The 14594-nt window shown below is 50.9% G+C and overlaps 3 protein-coding genes across 4 annotated transcripts; 1 reads left to right on the forward strand and 2 right to left on the reverse strand.

Annotated features, from left to right (window-relative positions):
* The first annotated feature begins 49 nt into the window (after positions 1-49).
* TMEM199 (transmembrane protein 199) lies at positions 50-7150 on the forward strand. Of its 2 annotated transcripts, none has more exons than XM_038548229.1 (6): positions 50-313; positions 1775-1848; positions 2175-2264; positions 2986-3028; positions 3240-3352; positions 6864-7150. In XM_038548229.1, the coding sequence occupies exons 1-6, from the start codon at positions 103-105 to the stop codon at positions 6951-6953; spliced, it is 621 nt and encodes a 206-aa protein (XP_038404157.1). In that variant the 5' UTR covers positions 50-102; the 3' UTR covers positions 6954-7150. The 2 variants fall into 2 exon arrangements, with proteins under 2 accessions (XP_038404157.1, XP_038404156.1); XM_038548228.1 differs by lacking the exon at positions 6864-7150 and adding an exon at positions 3660-5040 and having other exon boundaries at positions 53-313.
* On the reverse strand, positions 7150-8615 carry SEBOX (SEBOX homeobox). Its single transcript, XM_038548230.1, has 2 exons — positions 8359-8615; positions 7150-8225 (listed from the first exon to the last, which is right to left on the reverse strand). The coding sequence occupies exons 1-2, from the start codon at positions 8569-8571 to the stop codon at positions 7848-7850; spliced, it is 591 nt and encodes a 196-aa protein (XP_038404158.1). The 5' UTR covers positions 8572-8615; the 3' UTR covers positions 7150-7847.
* A 1618-nt stretch (positions 8616-10233) lies between these two features.
* Positions 10234-13199, reverse strand: VTN (vitronectin). The gene is made up of 8 exons (XM_038548227.1): positions 13004-13199; positions 12791-12910; positions 12391-12714; positions 12171-12310; positions 11757-11913; positions 11423-11575; positions 10667-11008; positions 10234-10430 (listed from the first exon to the last, which is right to left on the reverse strand). The coding sequence occupies exons 1-8, from the start codon at positions 13065-13067 to the stop codon at positions 10318-10320; spliced, it is 1413 nt and encodes a 470-aa protein (XP_038404155.1). The 5' UTR covers positions 13068-13199; the 3' UTR covers positions 10234-10317.
* Positions 13200-14594: the final 1395 nt, after the last annotated feature.

Genomic DNA, 14594 nt, shown 5'->3' on the forward strand with positions numbered 1-14594 from the left:
CCCCCGGCCGGGCTCAGCCCGCCCCGCGAGCCGCAGGCTCCTTCCGGCGCGCCGTGGGCGGAAGTCCCGGCCCCGCGTCACCTGACCCTAAGTCCGGCAGACATGGCGTCCTGCCTGCGTGCGGGTGGTCGGCTGGTGCGCGCTTTGGCTCCCGGTGGGGAGCTGGAGCCAGAGCAGCTGCCCCGGAAGCTGCGTGCAGAACTTGAAGCCGTGCTGGGGGAGAAGCACAAGGACGGTGATTTTCCCAGTGGCCCCTCGCGCCTGGTTCCCTTCCGCCTGATCCGAGATCTGCATCAGTACCTGAGAGAGACGGGTGAGCCCCAGTCTCCAGCCCGGACTCACCTCCCTTTTTCCAGAGTCTTCTCCCACCTCTGGCATCGTTACGAGGGGGAAAAAAAATGCCATCACTCTCCGTCACCCGCGGAACGGTCATCTAACCAACCCAAGAGTCACCTCATAAACCGTAGGGCAATACACTCCCTTAACAGCTTCCGTGGATGGGGCTTTCTCGGGATGGCCGAGAATTTTCTTGTGCCGTTTCTGCTCTCTTGAGAGTCTCCCCTTCACTACGCAGCCCACTCCGGGCCGCCTGACCTTTGAGGAGGTCTAGTTTTAAACCAGTACCGCCGCACAAGTTCAATTTCTTAAAAGCCACATTAGAAAATGACGTAGGACAGTGAGCTTGTCCTGTTTGGGAATCTGAATTTCTTTCCATCTCAAAAGCAAGCCAAATCTGATAGGGTTTTTTATTTTTCTCTTTTTCTTGTTTTTTTTTTTTTTTCTTCCACGTAGGATGATGGAAAGCCGTATTGAAAGACCTGATCTGGGAGTAGCATCTGAGTGCTAGTCCTAGCTCTGCCACAAAGTCCTCTTGGAGAATTCATTTCTCTTCCTTGGGTCTCAGTTCCCTTAACTGTAAAGGAAGGGAATAGGACAAACTAGTTTGTAAGGTCTTTTGCCAGAGTTAACATAGCCTATCCAGAGGTACAAAGGGTAGACCACTCAACTATTAGAACTAAAACATACTTGTTGACAAAGATACTTAATTCATTACTTTGTACTATGACAAGTCTAAAGATGCTTTCCTTCTTTACTTACCTACACACAAAAACTTTGATATTTTATATCATTCAGTTCAAAGACATTCCTAAAGTCCTTTGTAACTTCATATTTGACCCATGGACCATTTTAAAATGTATTTCTAAATGTTTAAACATATGGAAAACTTATCATTATGCCTGTTATTGATTTCAGATTCAATTGCATTATGAACAGAGAACATACTCTGTGATGATTTCAATTCATTGAAATCTGTTGAGACTTGTTTTACAACCCAGCATACGGTCAATTAGAATAAATGTTACATGTATGTTTGAAAAAAAAAAAAGAACTAAAACATACCTTAATGATCATCTAGTACACTGTTCTCTGAGCATTTACCATCACTGTGACTTAAATCTATTCAGGGCAGTTCTATTGTGGCCACAGCATGACTTAATCTAAAGGTGAACTTAAGTGGCTTACGTGTTAGCTGTGACGTGAGCAAGATAATTGAGAGCTAACACTTAAAGTCAGCTATGTGCACTAAGAGATATTTATGTGGAATTGTTCTTGATTCTTCTCAGTTGAAAATGAGCTTCGAAATGAATTAAAATAGGAATAGCCATGTTTTATTTTGATAGGAAAAAGCAGAAAGGCCAGGCCCTTTTCTGATCTTAATTCTTCAAGCTCAATTCTATGGGTCATTATGTTTGTGGAAATCTTTTCTTCCTAGGTTCCACACTATACCTTCATGAGCTCCTAGAAGGCAGTGAAATCTATCTCCCAGAGGTTGTGAAGCCTCCTCGGGTATGTAAAAGATATATTTGTGAGAAGGGGTGTTGACTAAATTAGACTTATTCACAGTACATTCAGATTTATGAAACAGCCTTTGGGCTCAAAAGTTAGTCTTTTAAATCCCTGAGGGCTGGGGTGGGGAAACTGGATATCATCCTCCCGGCTTGACAGCTTGGAAAGTAGATCCAAAAAAAAACAGGTTCCAAAGCAGAGGAGGCAGAACTAGTACATGGGTCTCTTGGCACCCTTAGCAGTGCTTTGCCCCCTGAAACCAATGATTGTGGCATGGTTTTCTAGCAAGCTGGGAATATTCTTCTCCTTTGATTTTTCTGCCTCAGAACCCAGAACTAGTTGCCCGTTTGGAGAAGATTAAGATACAGCTGGCCAATGAGGAATATAAGCGGATCACATACAATGTCACCTGTCAGGTAAGGGCCTGTTCTTCAATACAAGGACTGAGTAGCCCCTGCAAGCAGAGCCCTGCACTGGGAAGAGGTACAGAAGGGAAAAAAATATCATAGAAGCTTGGTTTTTATACCCATCAGGGACCATAGAAGTTCTGTGCTGCATACAAACCTAATATTCCCACCTCAATTTACTGAGACTCAGGGCTCAGGTGGTGACTGATTCTTAAAAGTTGTAGAGCTAGGGGATCCCTGGGTGGCGCAGCAGTTTGGCGCCTGCCTTTGGCCCAGGGCGCGATCCTGGAGACCCGGGATCGAATCCCACATCGGGCTCCCGGTGCATGGAGCCTGCTTCTCCCTCTGCCTGTGTCTCTGCCTCTCTCTCTCTCACTGTGTGCCTATCATAAATAAATAAAAAAAATTTAAAAAAAAAAAAAAAGTTGTAGAGCTAGAGATAAGCCTTAGAGCCTTTCTTCTGACAGGGCTCCCTGTCATTCTGTGGCATGTTCCTGCCCTAGAGCAGAAGAGGAATGGGTGGGTACTGGGAACCTATGTCCTTTCTCTGAAATGTTTGATCTGTGATCCACAAAAAAAATCCAGCTGGTCCCAGACAACAGAATCCATGGAGAAGGCAGAGTTAATGTTTTGGGAAATAAAGAGAGCAGAGCCCGGATTGACAAATGATTACTCTGGACTGCCTCTGAGCTGCTTCCATTTGGAATCATTTGTGTTTTCTTTTCCCCAGGATTCAAGGCATGGTGGGACTCTTAGTGACCTGGGAAAGCAAGGTGAAGTACTGGGAAATCACCCTGTAAGCCTCTCCCCTGGGAGGGGTTGGTCACAGCCCTTCTTCCCACTCCAGTGTCCTGGGTTTAAACCTGAGCTATTCAGGCTTGACATATGAGGGAAACCCAATTGATAGGGGAGGTAGCCCTGATATAAGAGGGCCTTGTGGAGGATGCTGACCTAAAGGTTTCTTCCTTGGCTTCTTCCCTGAAGTGAGGTCAGTGAAAGCGCTGGTCATCACCATCTTCAACTTTATTGTCACGGTGGCAGCTGCCTTCGTCTGCACTTACCTTGGAAGTCAATATATCTTCACAGAAATGGCCTCAGTAAGTAGGCACTGGGCAGGGCAAGGTGCCCCGGGTGGGAGTGTTGGTGGGAGAGGGAGGACATATGTGAAGGTGCCTTGAACAAGTTAGATGTTAAATATTTATGCAGCGAACAAGAGGAACATTTGAGCTGCCCAGCAGTCGTGGGTACCTCAAAAGAGAATCCAGATCCTCTTTTCTTCTCTTCCTCCCAACTTATGGGCTGGGTTTTCTTCCCTTCCCCCCATCCTTTCTAGAAGTGCTGGAGGCTGCAGAGCTGGATGCTGGCCTGCATCCCCTAAGCCTGGTTCTCTCTCTCTCTCCCCAGCGAGTACTAGCTGCATTGATCGTGGCCTCCGTGGTGGGCCTGGCCGAGCTGTATGTCATGGTGCGGGCGATGGAAGGCGAGTTGGGAGAGCTTTAACTCATGGTTCATTGTCAAAGTCTGGAGCAGGTTTTGGGGGACTTTAGGCTCCCAGCTGCCTGACTCAGAGTCAACCTATCAGGCTCTTTGTCCATAACTCCGGTTAGTCAGAGAGCTGTACCAAGGCTGTTCCTGCCGGAGCCCTGTCCTCTGTCAGTTTCCAGAGGGGCAGGAAAAGAGACTCAGACAACAAATGAAAAGAACTGCTCTTTCAGTTCCTTCTCCTGAACCCAGTGCCCATCTGCCTTCTCTAGTCCATCTCGGCACTGCCAAAGCTGGTTTTTTTTTTTTTTTTTTTTCTATCAGGAGTAAATGGAATCCAGGTCTTCCCAAAGTAGACCATACTGTCTTGAACCTCCCCAGGTACACAAATCAATGGTCATCCTTGCTCCAAAGATGCTTCACACAGACCTGTAATTTAGATCAGTAACCTCCAAAAAAGCAGAAAGGATTCCTTTCCTCTAGTTTGTTTGGGAAGAGGAACTGATCACAGGTCATTAAATAAGAGAAGGACAGGTTGGTACAAGGATGGTGAAATTGGGAACTAAGATGCCACATTTCCAGAATCTTAGTTTCGGTCTTCATCCTCTCCTGGCCTTTTTCAGATTTTCTATATGCTTTTACCTGTCTCTTCCACTCACCAACCCTCCTCAAACTTCTCACCTTTCCATCACCCTTTGCTCTGCCTCCAAAAATGAAAACAATTCAGATGGCAAAACAGTATGTCTGCTTTTAATTGAAAATCTCTTGTGCTTGTATATGTTGGTGGGAAGAGTATCCCTACTGTGGATTATCTCAGCTGATAAAGGGAGATGTTCTTTGTAGATATGGACTGTTTCCAGATTTAACTGTATATATGAATATGAATAAGCATACACATGAATATGTATATGTAACATTACAAATACGTGTACGTATTATCCGTTAGCCTAATGGGGGAGGTTTTATGTAGGTTATTAAAATGTCTGAGTTTAGGGGAGTGCGAAAAAATAGTTTGTTAAGTGTGCACAGCTGAGTAATTGCTTTATGTGATTACTTTTGGTCTTTGTAACAATCCTGGAGGTTGGAAGAGGAAATGGCTTTAGGCCCCTTTTCCCAAAGACAAAACTGAGGCTGAGAAAGATCAGATGATCTTTCCTTCTCTGTTCTGAAGTCTGAAATTCTGTGTAATGTTAAACTTCTAAGAACTTAGATTAGTAGGCATACTGATAGAATCTGTGTAAAGGTACTTAAAAACTATCAGCAATAGTTATTTATCCAATAAATATTTACTGTATCCCCTGTATTCTTATTTCAAATCTTGTGACAACACAGAAGCCCAAAGATTCCTCAGTTCTTTTTTTTTTTTTTTTTTTTTTTTAAGATTTTATTTATTTATTCATGAGAGACACACCAAGAGAGAGAGATTGAGGCAGAGGGAGAAGCAGACTCCATTCAGGGAGCCCGATGTGGGACTCAATCCCAGGACCCCAGGATCATGCCCTGAGCCAAAGGCAGACACTCAACTGCTGAGCCACCCAGGCGTCCCAAGATTCCTTAGTTCTGATAATTGTTCATTGTTTTTGTTTTTGTTTTTTTTAAGATTTTATTTATCCTTGAGGGACACAAAGAGAGAGACAGAGACATAGGCAGAGGGAGAATCAGGCTCCATGCAGGGAGCCCCACATGGGACTCGATCCCAGGACCCCAGGATCACGCCCTGAACTGAGCCACCCAGGTATCCCTCAGTGTCTCTTTGTAATGGTATACTCCTTTCCGTTTGTTCACAGTATGAAATCCTGTGGTCTTTGGTCTTCCTCCCCCACCCCCACCCCCTCACCCCCAGGATACTCTTCTGTTTTTAGAAATTACATACTCAGGGGACACCTGGGTAGCTCAGTTAGTTAAGCATCTGAATCATGATTTCGGTTCAGGTCATGATCTCATGGGTTGTGAAATTGAGCCCCAAATCAGGCACCACATTCAGCAGGGAGTCTACCTGAGTCTCTCCCTCCCTCTCCCTCTGCCCTGGCCCTGCTCACTTTCTGTCTCTCTCTAAAACAAATAAATCGTTTTAAAAAGAAAGAAAGAAATTACATGCTTGTTGGTTCAGTAGACATTTGTTCTAGTGTTTGTCAGTTTCTGCTTGATACATAACCAGCCTGAACTTCTCTAGACAGCACATGAGAGAGAGGAAAGCTTTCATTCCTTCTGTTCCACCATAGATCACTTTGTTGAGAAATCTTAGAATTTCTATTGTTGGTTGAAAGAAATGTCAACTGTGAGAAGAAGTGCAGGTGGCATTTTATAATGTCTGTAGCAACCCAGACCATTTAAGACCGAGTTTAAAAGCCACACTGAATTTTTGTGGAGATTCATGGCTATACTACTTGCTCCTATAGCCTTAAGCTTTCACACACACCCAGATAACTGGATTGGAAGGTTGGAAGACTTGTAAATGTTAGATAAAGAGCAGGCCTCTCGAACAGCTTCTGACCCGAGGCATCCTCTCCCCTGACCCTAGAATGGGGTCCTTACCTGATCCCAAGCCTCTACTCACAAGCCAGTGGGCTTCTGTGGCATTGAACACTTATTGAGAGCTCCTTTATGAGCCGAGTACTATGCCAGCTTCTGGAGATCAAGAGGTAGAAGACCTAGTTCCTGCCAAGGAAATCTTTCCTGTGCAGTGTTTTCCATGTGCAGGGGCTAAGTTGGAGATAGCAATCAGGCGGTCTGTTCTCCGGTTCTTGTTGCAGAGAACTCTGCTCCCAGCCACTTCCTCTATCTCTCAATGCTCCATATTTTTTTCCAGCGCAGTCTGGGCCTGGTGCTTCCCAGGGCAAAAGGGGGGTGCTTGGCAGGAGGCCAAAGGAACAAGAAGTTTGGGGTCTTCCCAGTCTCCTAGCCTATTGTATGGCAACTCAGGTGAATTGAGAGCTTTTATAATATGTCACAGCACGTGAAGCCTTTCACTTAATACTGCTTCTTATTCCCATAATGGAAAGAAGACAAATATTATCACCCCCTTTTTGCAGGCTCATATGCTTTCAGAGAGTTGCAAGGTTACGTAGCAAAGCCAGGATTCGAATACCCTAGACTGATTGCAAACTACATGCTTTTTTGGAGCAGAGCAACTCCAGAAGTGGAGGCAGCTGGAGCGTCCTGGAACCAGTGGGAAGAAAGAGCAGAAGGTGCCAGCAGAGCCTCCCATCTCTCTAGGGCCTGTCAGCCAGAGCCCTAAGCCCTTCAATTAACCATCCTTCTAACTAATCCCAGTAGAATCCTGGGTAATGCCTCCCACCCAGGATCTGTGTGGAACCTGGCCCTATTTAGGGATTAGGTGATGGAGATACATTTCAAAAGCAAACGGCGCTTGTCCTTATTCGTTTGCAGCACACAACAATCCAGATTAAGGTATAGAGTTTGGGTTTTATTTGGAGATTAGTTGGTAATACAGATGATGGTGATACAAAAACCCAATGTTGCCAGAGTGCATACCCCAACCCCCTGCTAAATCTGTCAGGTTGTCTCCACAGCCTCAGGTCAGAGGGCAACCAATCTGATCTTTGTGAAAATTAAATGAACACAAGCCCCGGGCTCCTCTTTCTACTTTATTCCTTTGATAGGACTTTCTCTTCAGATCCATGGTTCTGATTAATTTGTCCAGGTGGGAATAGTTCAGAAGAGGGGAGCTGGTTCCTAACAGTCTGGAATGAGTTTCAGTCCTCTCCTCACCTAACTCAGCAGTTAGCCAATGGCCTGAAAATGAGGAGGGGCTGCCTATTCTTTAGAGGAAGGAGGTATTGTCAGCTGGGGTAAGAAGAACTGGTGGCCAAGCCTGGCCTGAGAGATTGAAAACAGGGCCTTTACCTCATTTCTCTGAAGGTACCATTTGCCACGGCAACGGGCAGGGCTCTGGGTGCTAAAGCCCAGCCCTGGTGACTCTGGGCTGGCCTGGAAGACGGGAGGGATCCCTGAGCTAACCTTCCTTCCGATAAGAGAACTTCCTTGTGTAAAAGGAGGGGCAGGGGACCTATCTCTGATATGTTCAGTCCTAAGGGGCAGGGAGGGCTGCAGAGCCAGAGGAGTGGTCTCACAAGTTCTAGACTTAGATTAGGAGTGGTCCAGGTTGGTGACAATGGCCGAGGCATAGATGAGGTCCGATAAGCTGCCCAGTGAGGTCTGGGTAGTGGCTCGCTCTGAAGAAAGGTGGACCCCTGATGCTCCAGCTGGTCCCCATGGGGCTACAGCTTTAGCCCCTGCCCAGCTTTGCCCTGGACCCAAGCCAGGAGCTGGGCAGGAAGCTTGTCGACACATTGAGGCACACAGAGGCGTGTTGGAGGGCGGATGCTGGCCTAGTGTTGGGGGCTCCTGGGACTGCTGGAGGGTATCTGGAAGAGAATGGGCTCTCTGGGTGTGTTCAGGCCTGGGGCTTAGGCCTCCTGCCTTCCTATTCTTGATTCTCTTGGCCCGGCGGTTCTGGAACCACACCTGGTAAGGGAAAAAGGAATCTCTTTGGGCTCCAGCTCGCCCTCCCCCGGCTACCAGGAAAGCAAAACCTGGAAGCAGGATACTCAGAGAAAGGGGGCTGAGCGAGAGTACCGCCACCCTGAGGGAAGCTCACCTGTATCTTGTCCTCAGGAAGGCAGGTGACCCGAGCCAGGTGCTCACGGGTGCCAATGTCAGGGTAGGGCCATGCTGCAAACACCCGTTCCAGCTCCAGCAGCTGCCCTCTGCTGAAGGTGGTCCGCTTTCTCCGGTGGGAACCCAGCCCACTGGCATGGCCTGTAGGCCAGAGTAGGGGGGTCAAGCCAGGACTCCCTGTGAGAGCCTCCATTCCAGACTCAAAACCCCCCAGCAGGCCCTGAAGCCCCTACTCCGCTCCCCCCCGCTTCAGCCTTCCCCCATCACACCTTCCCCACGTTCTCCCCCTGCCCCCCTGTCCCCACCAGATCACCTGTTGAGGGTGCATCCACAGGGCTGGCCATGAAGCTGGCAGAGAATGAGGAGCCAGAAAGCCATGCCAAGGCTGTGCCCACGCCACACCCCTCCTCGTGGGTTTTATCCTGCTCAGAGGGCTGGCCCCGCCTCCAGGAGGAGAGACGTTTCAGGTCCAGCTGGAGGGGAGCAGAGCCATCCCAGAGGAAAAGGGAGACCAGGGGCAATCTTGGGGCTTGGGTGGTATAAATGGGGCAAAACTTTCATGGCCCCTGCCCCTCCAGAGCTTCATAAAGGAAGCTGGCCTGAGTCCCCACTCTTTACACTGCAAACTGGCAGCCTGTGTCTGAAATCCTGTATTTTGTGAAGATCTTCCCCGGACTTGTTCCAGGAAGCCAAAACAATTCCTCTCTCGAATGCTCTCGTGCTTTACCTGCGCCTTCTGGAGCCCTTAGTGCCCTAGTGCTGGCTGCCTGCAGGGGAGAACAGGCGGAGTCCTGTGCCACAGCTGAAGGGCAGGCTGGTGAAGCTGGGCAGGATAAGGATGGTGACAAGGGAATGGCAGGTGAACTGAAACCACCTTGCCCTCAGCAGGGCTGGGGAGCAGACATTACCACCAGCTTGGCCCCAGGTCGGCTTTAGAGATCTGTCTGCATCTTACCCTTCCTCCATGGCCCCTTGAAAGCCCATATGGGCTCCTTAGAGTCCACGATCCTAGAACCAGAAGAGGTTCCACAGGTACAATCAAGGTGTTCTAAGATTAGGGATCCCTGGGTGGCGCAGCGGTTTGGTGCCTGCCTTTGGCCCAGGGCGCGATCCTGGAGACCCAGGATCGAATCCCACGTCGGGCTCCCGGTGCATGGAGCCTGCTTCTCCCTCTGCCTGTGTCTCTGCCTCTCTTTCTCTCTGTAACTATCATAAATAAATAAAAATTAAAAAAAAAAGGTGTTCTAAGATTAGATGTTTGTACCGAATATTCATCCTTGTAAGTCTTCTGAGTTACTTTTCTAAGAAATGGGTACATATGAATTTCCTTTGAGTTCTTGTCCTTCCTTCTCATAACCTCAGTGCTCCACACCCCAGACCCAAGATGGAGGCCTCAAAGAAAAGCTCATCCTTGGGGTAGGTTTGGGGGAGCACACCAATTCCCTAGGCTAACCACACTGCAGGCTCAGGATGGGCAGAAAAGCTGAACTAAAACCCCACCCCCTCTGCCCCTTCTCTCTCCTCCAAGACCTTAGTCAAGTCCAAGAGGCGAAACAAGCCCAGGGCAGGGAGGGGCACTTGGTAGCAGCTCCTGTCATCATCAGTGGGGTTCAAGCTCCTGTTAATGTTGGTAGGTTGGTAGGGGCTGCTTAGCTCAAGAGGCAGGCTAGTATTCATGAGGCCCTCCCCAGCCCAAAGCTTTTTGGATTCACAGAGATGGCCTGAGCCCAACATGGACTGGACACAAGGATGCTCTCCTCCCCCAAGATATCATGACAGCTCAGCCTCCCCTCCTTTTCCCAAGCAGATCCCAGTCTCCTGCCTGTCCATCCCAGTCAGGACAGTAGCCTTAAACTCAGGGGCATAGAATCTTTATTGGGCTGGGAGAAAGAGGTTGAGGAGGAAGCAGTGGAGGGATCAGCTGTGTAGGCTCAGATTCCTACTGGGGGCTGGGGGCTGAGCAGCCTAGCCAGTACTGGGCGATGGAGCGTGGGTAAGGAGGGCTCACAGTGTCCACTCGCCGTGTGCGAAGGTTGACTCGGTAGTACTTGTCTGGAAGAGAGGTCAGGAGAGAGTGTGTGAGGGCCAGCCTGGCCCTGCCCATTCCTGCCCTAAGAAAGAAGACCCAGGTCTCTCCTGGAAGGGTAGATGAACATCCAAAATGCAGCTAAGGGCTCACATCCTGGCTTTCTGGAGTCACCACCCAAGGGCCATGTTCAGCCCATGAGGATCAGGGACAGGAGGGAAGACCAGCTAGACCAGCTACAGGGGATGGCAGAGGCTCCCACCTTCTGAGAAGAAGTAAACACTTTGGATGGGCTCACAGGTGGCCGGCACAAGCCAGTCCATGTTGTAGTCATCATAGTTGTAGGTGTCTAGGCCACTCTCCTCACTGGAGAACCAGGACAGCCAGGCTGAGCGGGATTGCCGCTGGGAGGTCCGGCTACGGCCTCGGCCACGGTTACGGCGTGAACGGTAGCGTTTACGGTTGCGCCGCTTAGGATTCAGCTTCTTGACCCAGGATCGGGGTGCCGACCCTGAGATGTAGATGCGGCCAGCCATGGCCGCGTCCACCTGCCTAGGCAAACCAGGCCAGTCCTGGCTGATGAACCCGGGCTCTCCAGCACCACCTGTGGCAGAGAATGGGTTAATGAGTCTTGGGAACATGTAGAGTTCATCTGGTGCCCAATGATGGGCTGTGCCTTGCCGAAGGACACAGCAAGCTCATGGCAGAGCACAGTGCCCAGGCCCTCTGACTCCCTCTTTGGTGCTCTTTCTCCTGGCCCTCCTTCACCTCATCCCTCCCCACTTGGCCTCAGCCACAGCCCCTCCTCCTGCTAGCTGTGCCCTTGGCTGTGCTAGGCAAAGTCCGAGGTGTGGGATTGGGTGGACCTCCCCCCAAAAGTCAACAGAAACAAAGTCTGGCCTGAGTAAACAGCTTTTGATCTGTAGCTCTGCAATCACAGCCCCCTCTGGCCAGCTGTGCCCTGCCCCTACCTGGGGGATCCCAGTGGGAGAAAGTGAGATTTGCCCTCCTTCCATACCAGAGGGTCTGTTCCAGAAGAGAAGCTCAAAGAAGGTCTCCCAGCTGTCCCTCTGCAGCAGGGCAAAGTGTTCAAACACGGTGGACAGGGAGCTGCCCTCACACTCCTCCTGACTGGGCTGCTGCTGGAACTCATACTCCCAGTACTGTCTCCCTGAGCGGGGAAGTGGGATGGGGGAAGGCATGTGAGCAAGGCTGGAAAGGCAGCCCCAACCTGCTGAAGATAGGAGTTCCTGGCAGGGGGTGAGCACAATTCCACTCTGCCCCTCCAGAAGTGTGCAGGCAAACCTAGACGGCCCCACTGCCTGCCTTTCTCCCACCCACTCCCTTCATACCCTTGAAGAAGTAGACCCGCTCCCGGCCACTGTAGCTGCGAGCAGGGAGAGCAAAGGCTGCGTCCACGTTGTCCGGAATGCCCTTGAAGCCTTCAGAGATGTTGCGGGGGTAATCTGGGTCCAGAACACCATCCTCGAAGCGCCAGTACTGACTACCCTAAGGGGCAGGGAAGGAGGAGGGAGTGCGGAGGTGGCTGGCTGGGCACAGGCAGAGTGCCCCACCCAAGGCAGCAGTCCCAATTCTAGGCTTGTCACCGGGGACCCAGAGCCTCGGGCTTCCCCATCCTCAAGAGGCCCAGCCAGGGCCCACAGGCCAGGATCCAGCCTTCTTGCCCACCCTAGTCCTGGGCACAGCAGCCCTCAACCCCTGCCTAGATACCCGTGACCCTGACCCACATCCCCTGGCCCTGGTACCTTGAAGAGATAGGTCTTCCCCTGACAGTTGATGCGGGTGAAGGCTGCATCAATGGGGCCCTCAATGCCCCAGACATCTCGGATAAGCTTGGGGTACCCAGGTCTCACTGCCTTTTCATCCAGCTCATAACAGTACTGCCCTAGAGTGCAGGAGGCTGTGTGAGGGAGGGGATGTTCCGGGGGCAGACCCTGACCCACCAAGACTTGCCCCTGGAATCACCTCGGAAGGCAAAGAGGGAGCCATTCTTGAGGTCAGTGAAGGCGTCAAAGGGTTTCCCACTACATAGCTCCTCCTCTGCTGCGGACTCAGAGATGTCTTGATCAGGGGCCTCAAGCACTAAGGTCCCCTGCCCGGGTCCTGGAGCCTCTTCCTCAGGGATCAGAATAGGTACCTGGGCAGGAAACTTTTCAGACTGGGCCTGTAGGCCAGGGCTCAGGGTGGTACTCTCCAGCTGTGTGAGGACGCTCTGTTCTCTGGTCCCCTCATGATCGTCAATGACCCCATACTCATCTTCTGGCAGAGCGAATACATCCCCACGAGTCACTGCAGGCAGAGTGGGTGGTGGTGAGTCTCCAGCTGCAGAGGGGACCCCAGGCCCACCCAACCCTTCTGGACGCACCTTGGGGTTTGCACTCGGCCACGTAGTCCTCGCAGCAGCTCTGGTAGTAAGAGCAGAGCTCGTCACACTGACACTTCCTGTCAGCATTGAAGCCCTCTGTGCAGCGGCCCTTGCATGATTCTGTGGGGAGGAGGTGTCAGTTGGCATGGCCAAGCCCAGACCACCATTGCCCACCCTTCACTGGCCCAAATAGTCACCAGCGCCCTCTTGTACCTTGGTCAGCCAGAACAACCCATGCCAGCAGGGCTAGCACCAGCAGGGGCCTGGGGAATGCCATGGTAGGGCTGCTAGCTTCTAGCCCTGAACTGGGCTCTATGCGGTCTCCACTGCGATGCCTGAGGAAGGGAGGGAAGAGGTGTGGACAGGGAGGGAGGGAACCAGAAAGAGGAGCTGCCTTGTCTGCTGCTCTGTTTGCTCAATCTCTGGCCCAGCCCCCAGTACCCTGGACCCCAGAGGTTGCTGCTGCACTACAAAGGGTCACATTCCTGGAACTCTGGGCCTGGGAGAACTGTGAACAGGATCCTTGCCAAGCTCAATCTCATCCCAGGAGGGGAATAGCACAGCGGGTCTGAAGGACAGAAGGAAGGGCCACTGTGCCACTCACAGGCTGTGTGACCATGGGCACACTGCTTTACCTGCCTTGGCTTTCTTTTTGGTAAGGAGAGATTAATACCTGCCTTGTGTCCTGTTTTTGGGGGTGGGGGTGTTTACACAAGCTAAAGCAGACAAAATGCCTGGTGCCTGGAATAGCGCCAACTTCATTCTCCATAAATGGTTATTTGTCTGTGATCTGTTTGATCAGGTGCATCCCTGACTGAGTGTCTCACCCACCCATTGTGTATTTAGGGTGGTAAAAGGGGGGGTGAAGGAATGCTGGTGAGCACTCTGGGGGATTTTTATTTTTAATCATAAAAAAAACAGATTTTCATGTTTAGGTTCTACTCTTGGGTGCATTGTTTTTCCCAAGCTGGGCCTCACAGAGCAGCAAATTGGATGAATGGTAACCGTTTGGACTGGATTTGATTCCTTGGTCTCTCACTAATTCACTGCTCCTTGGCAGGCACTGCTCCCTGTCTCCACTTTCACTCTCCCTGTGGTAAAGAACAGCCTCCTTCTCCACACTTTTAGACTCTTGAAGATAAGCATCCCTCTTTCCAGAAAATACCCCTGGCACAGAAGGCCTGATTCTGCACCCACTGTCAAGGGTCCATGGGCCTCCTGAAATCCTGCCACCACCTGGAAGAAAATGATTCTCAGAGTTTCCAACTGAGTCTTTCTGTTCCATAATCAGAGAAGGGTGTGTGACTTTGGGCTACGTCTTTTCTAGGAGCTTTAGTCAGTTCAGCTGTTAAATGGGAACACAAATACCGACCCTGTAGGCCTGTCATAAGGCTTGAGAAAGAGGCATAAAGGGTCTGGAGAGTTGTACCGCATCGTTATTAGGATCACTTTAACTAACCACTGTTAGGGGAGGGGGCCCGCTCCACTGTGTTGCCTTCACGTTGCAGTGTCACGGGGTTTGGGGGTGGCAGGGGAAGGAGGCGGTCGTCGGCTCGGCACCCTCTCCCCCGAGTGGCCTCCCCCTCCCTTCCGCTCTCCGTCCCCTCCCCTCCCCTCCCCTCCCTCCCTCCCTCTCCCCCATCCCCTAAGCAGGGCGTGGGCGTGGCTGAGGACAGGCCTGGGGGCGAGGCGGGGCGGGGCGGGGGGTCCCACGTGACCGAGAGGCGGGGTGTCAGCTCCCCTGCGGCTTCTCAGGGGCGGGGCTGCTGCAGATCCACACTGGGCCGGAGCCCGGCTTTGTTCT

This window comes from Canis lupus, chromosome 9, assembly GCF_011100685.1.
Source record: "Canis lupus familiaris isolate Mischka breed German Shepherd chromosome 9, alternate assembly UU_Cfam_GSD_1.0, whole genome shotgun sequence".
Taxonomy (NCBI): Eukaryota; Metazoa; Chordata; class Mammalia; order Carnivora; family Canidae; genus Canis; species Canis lupus.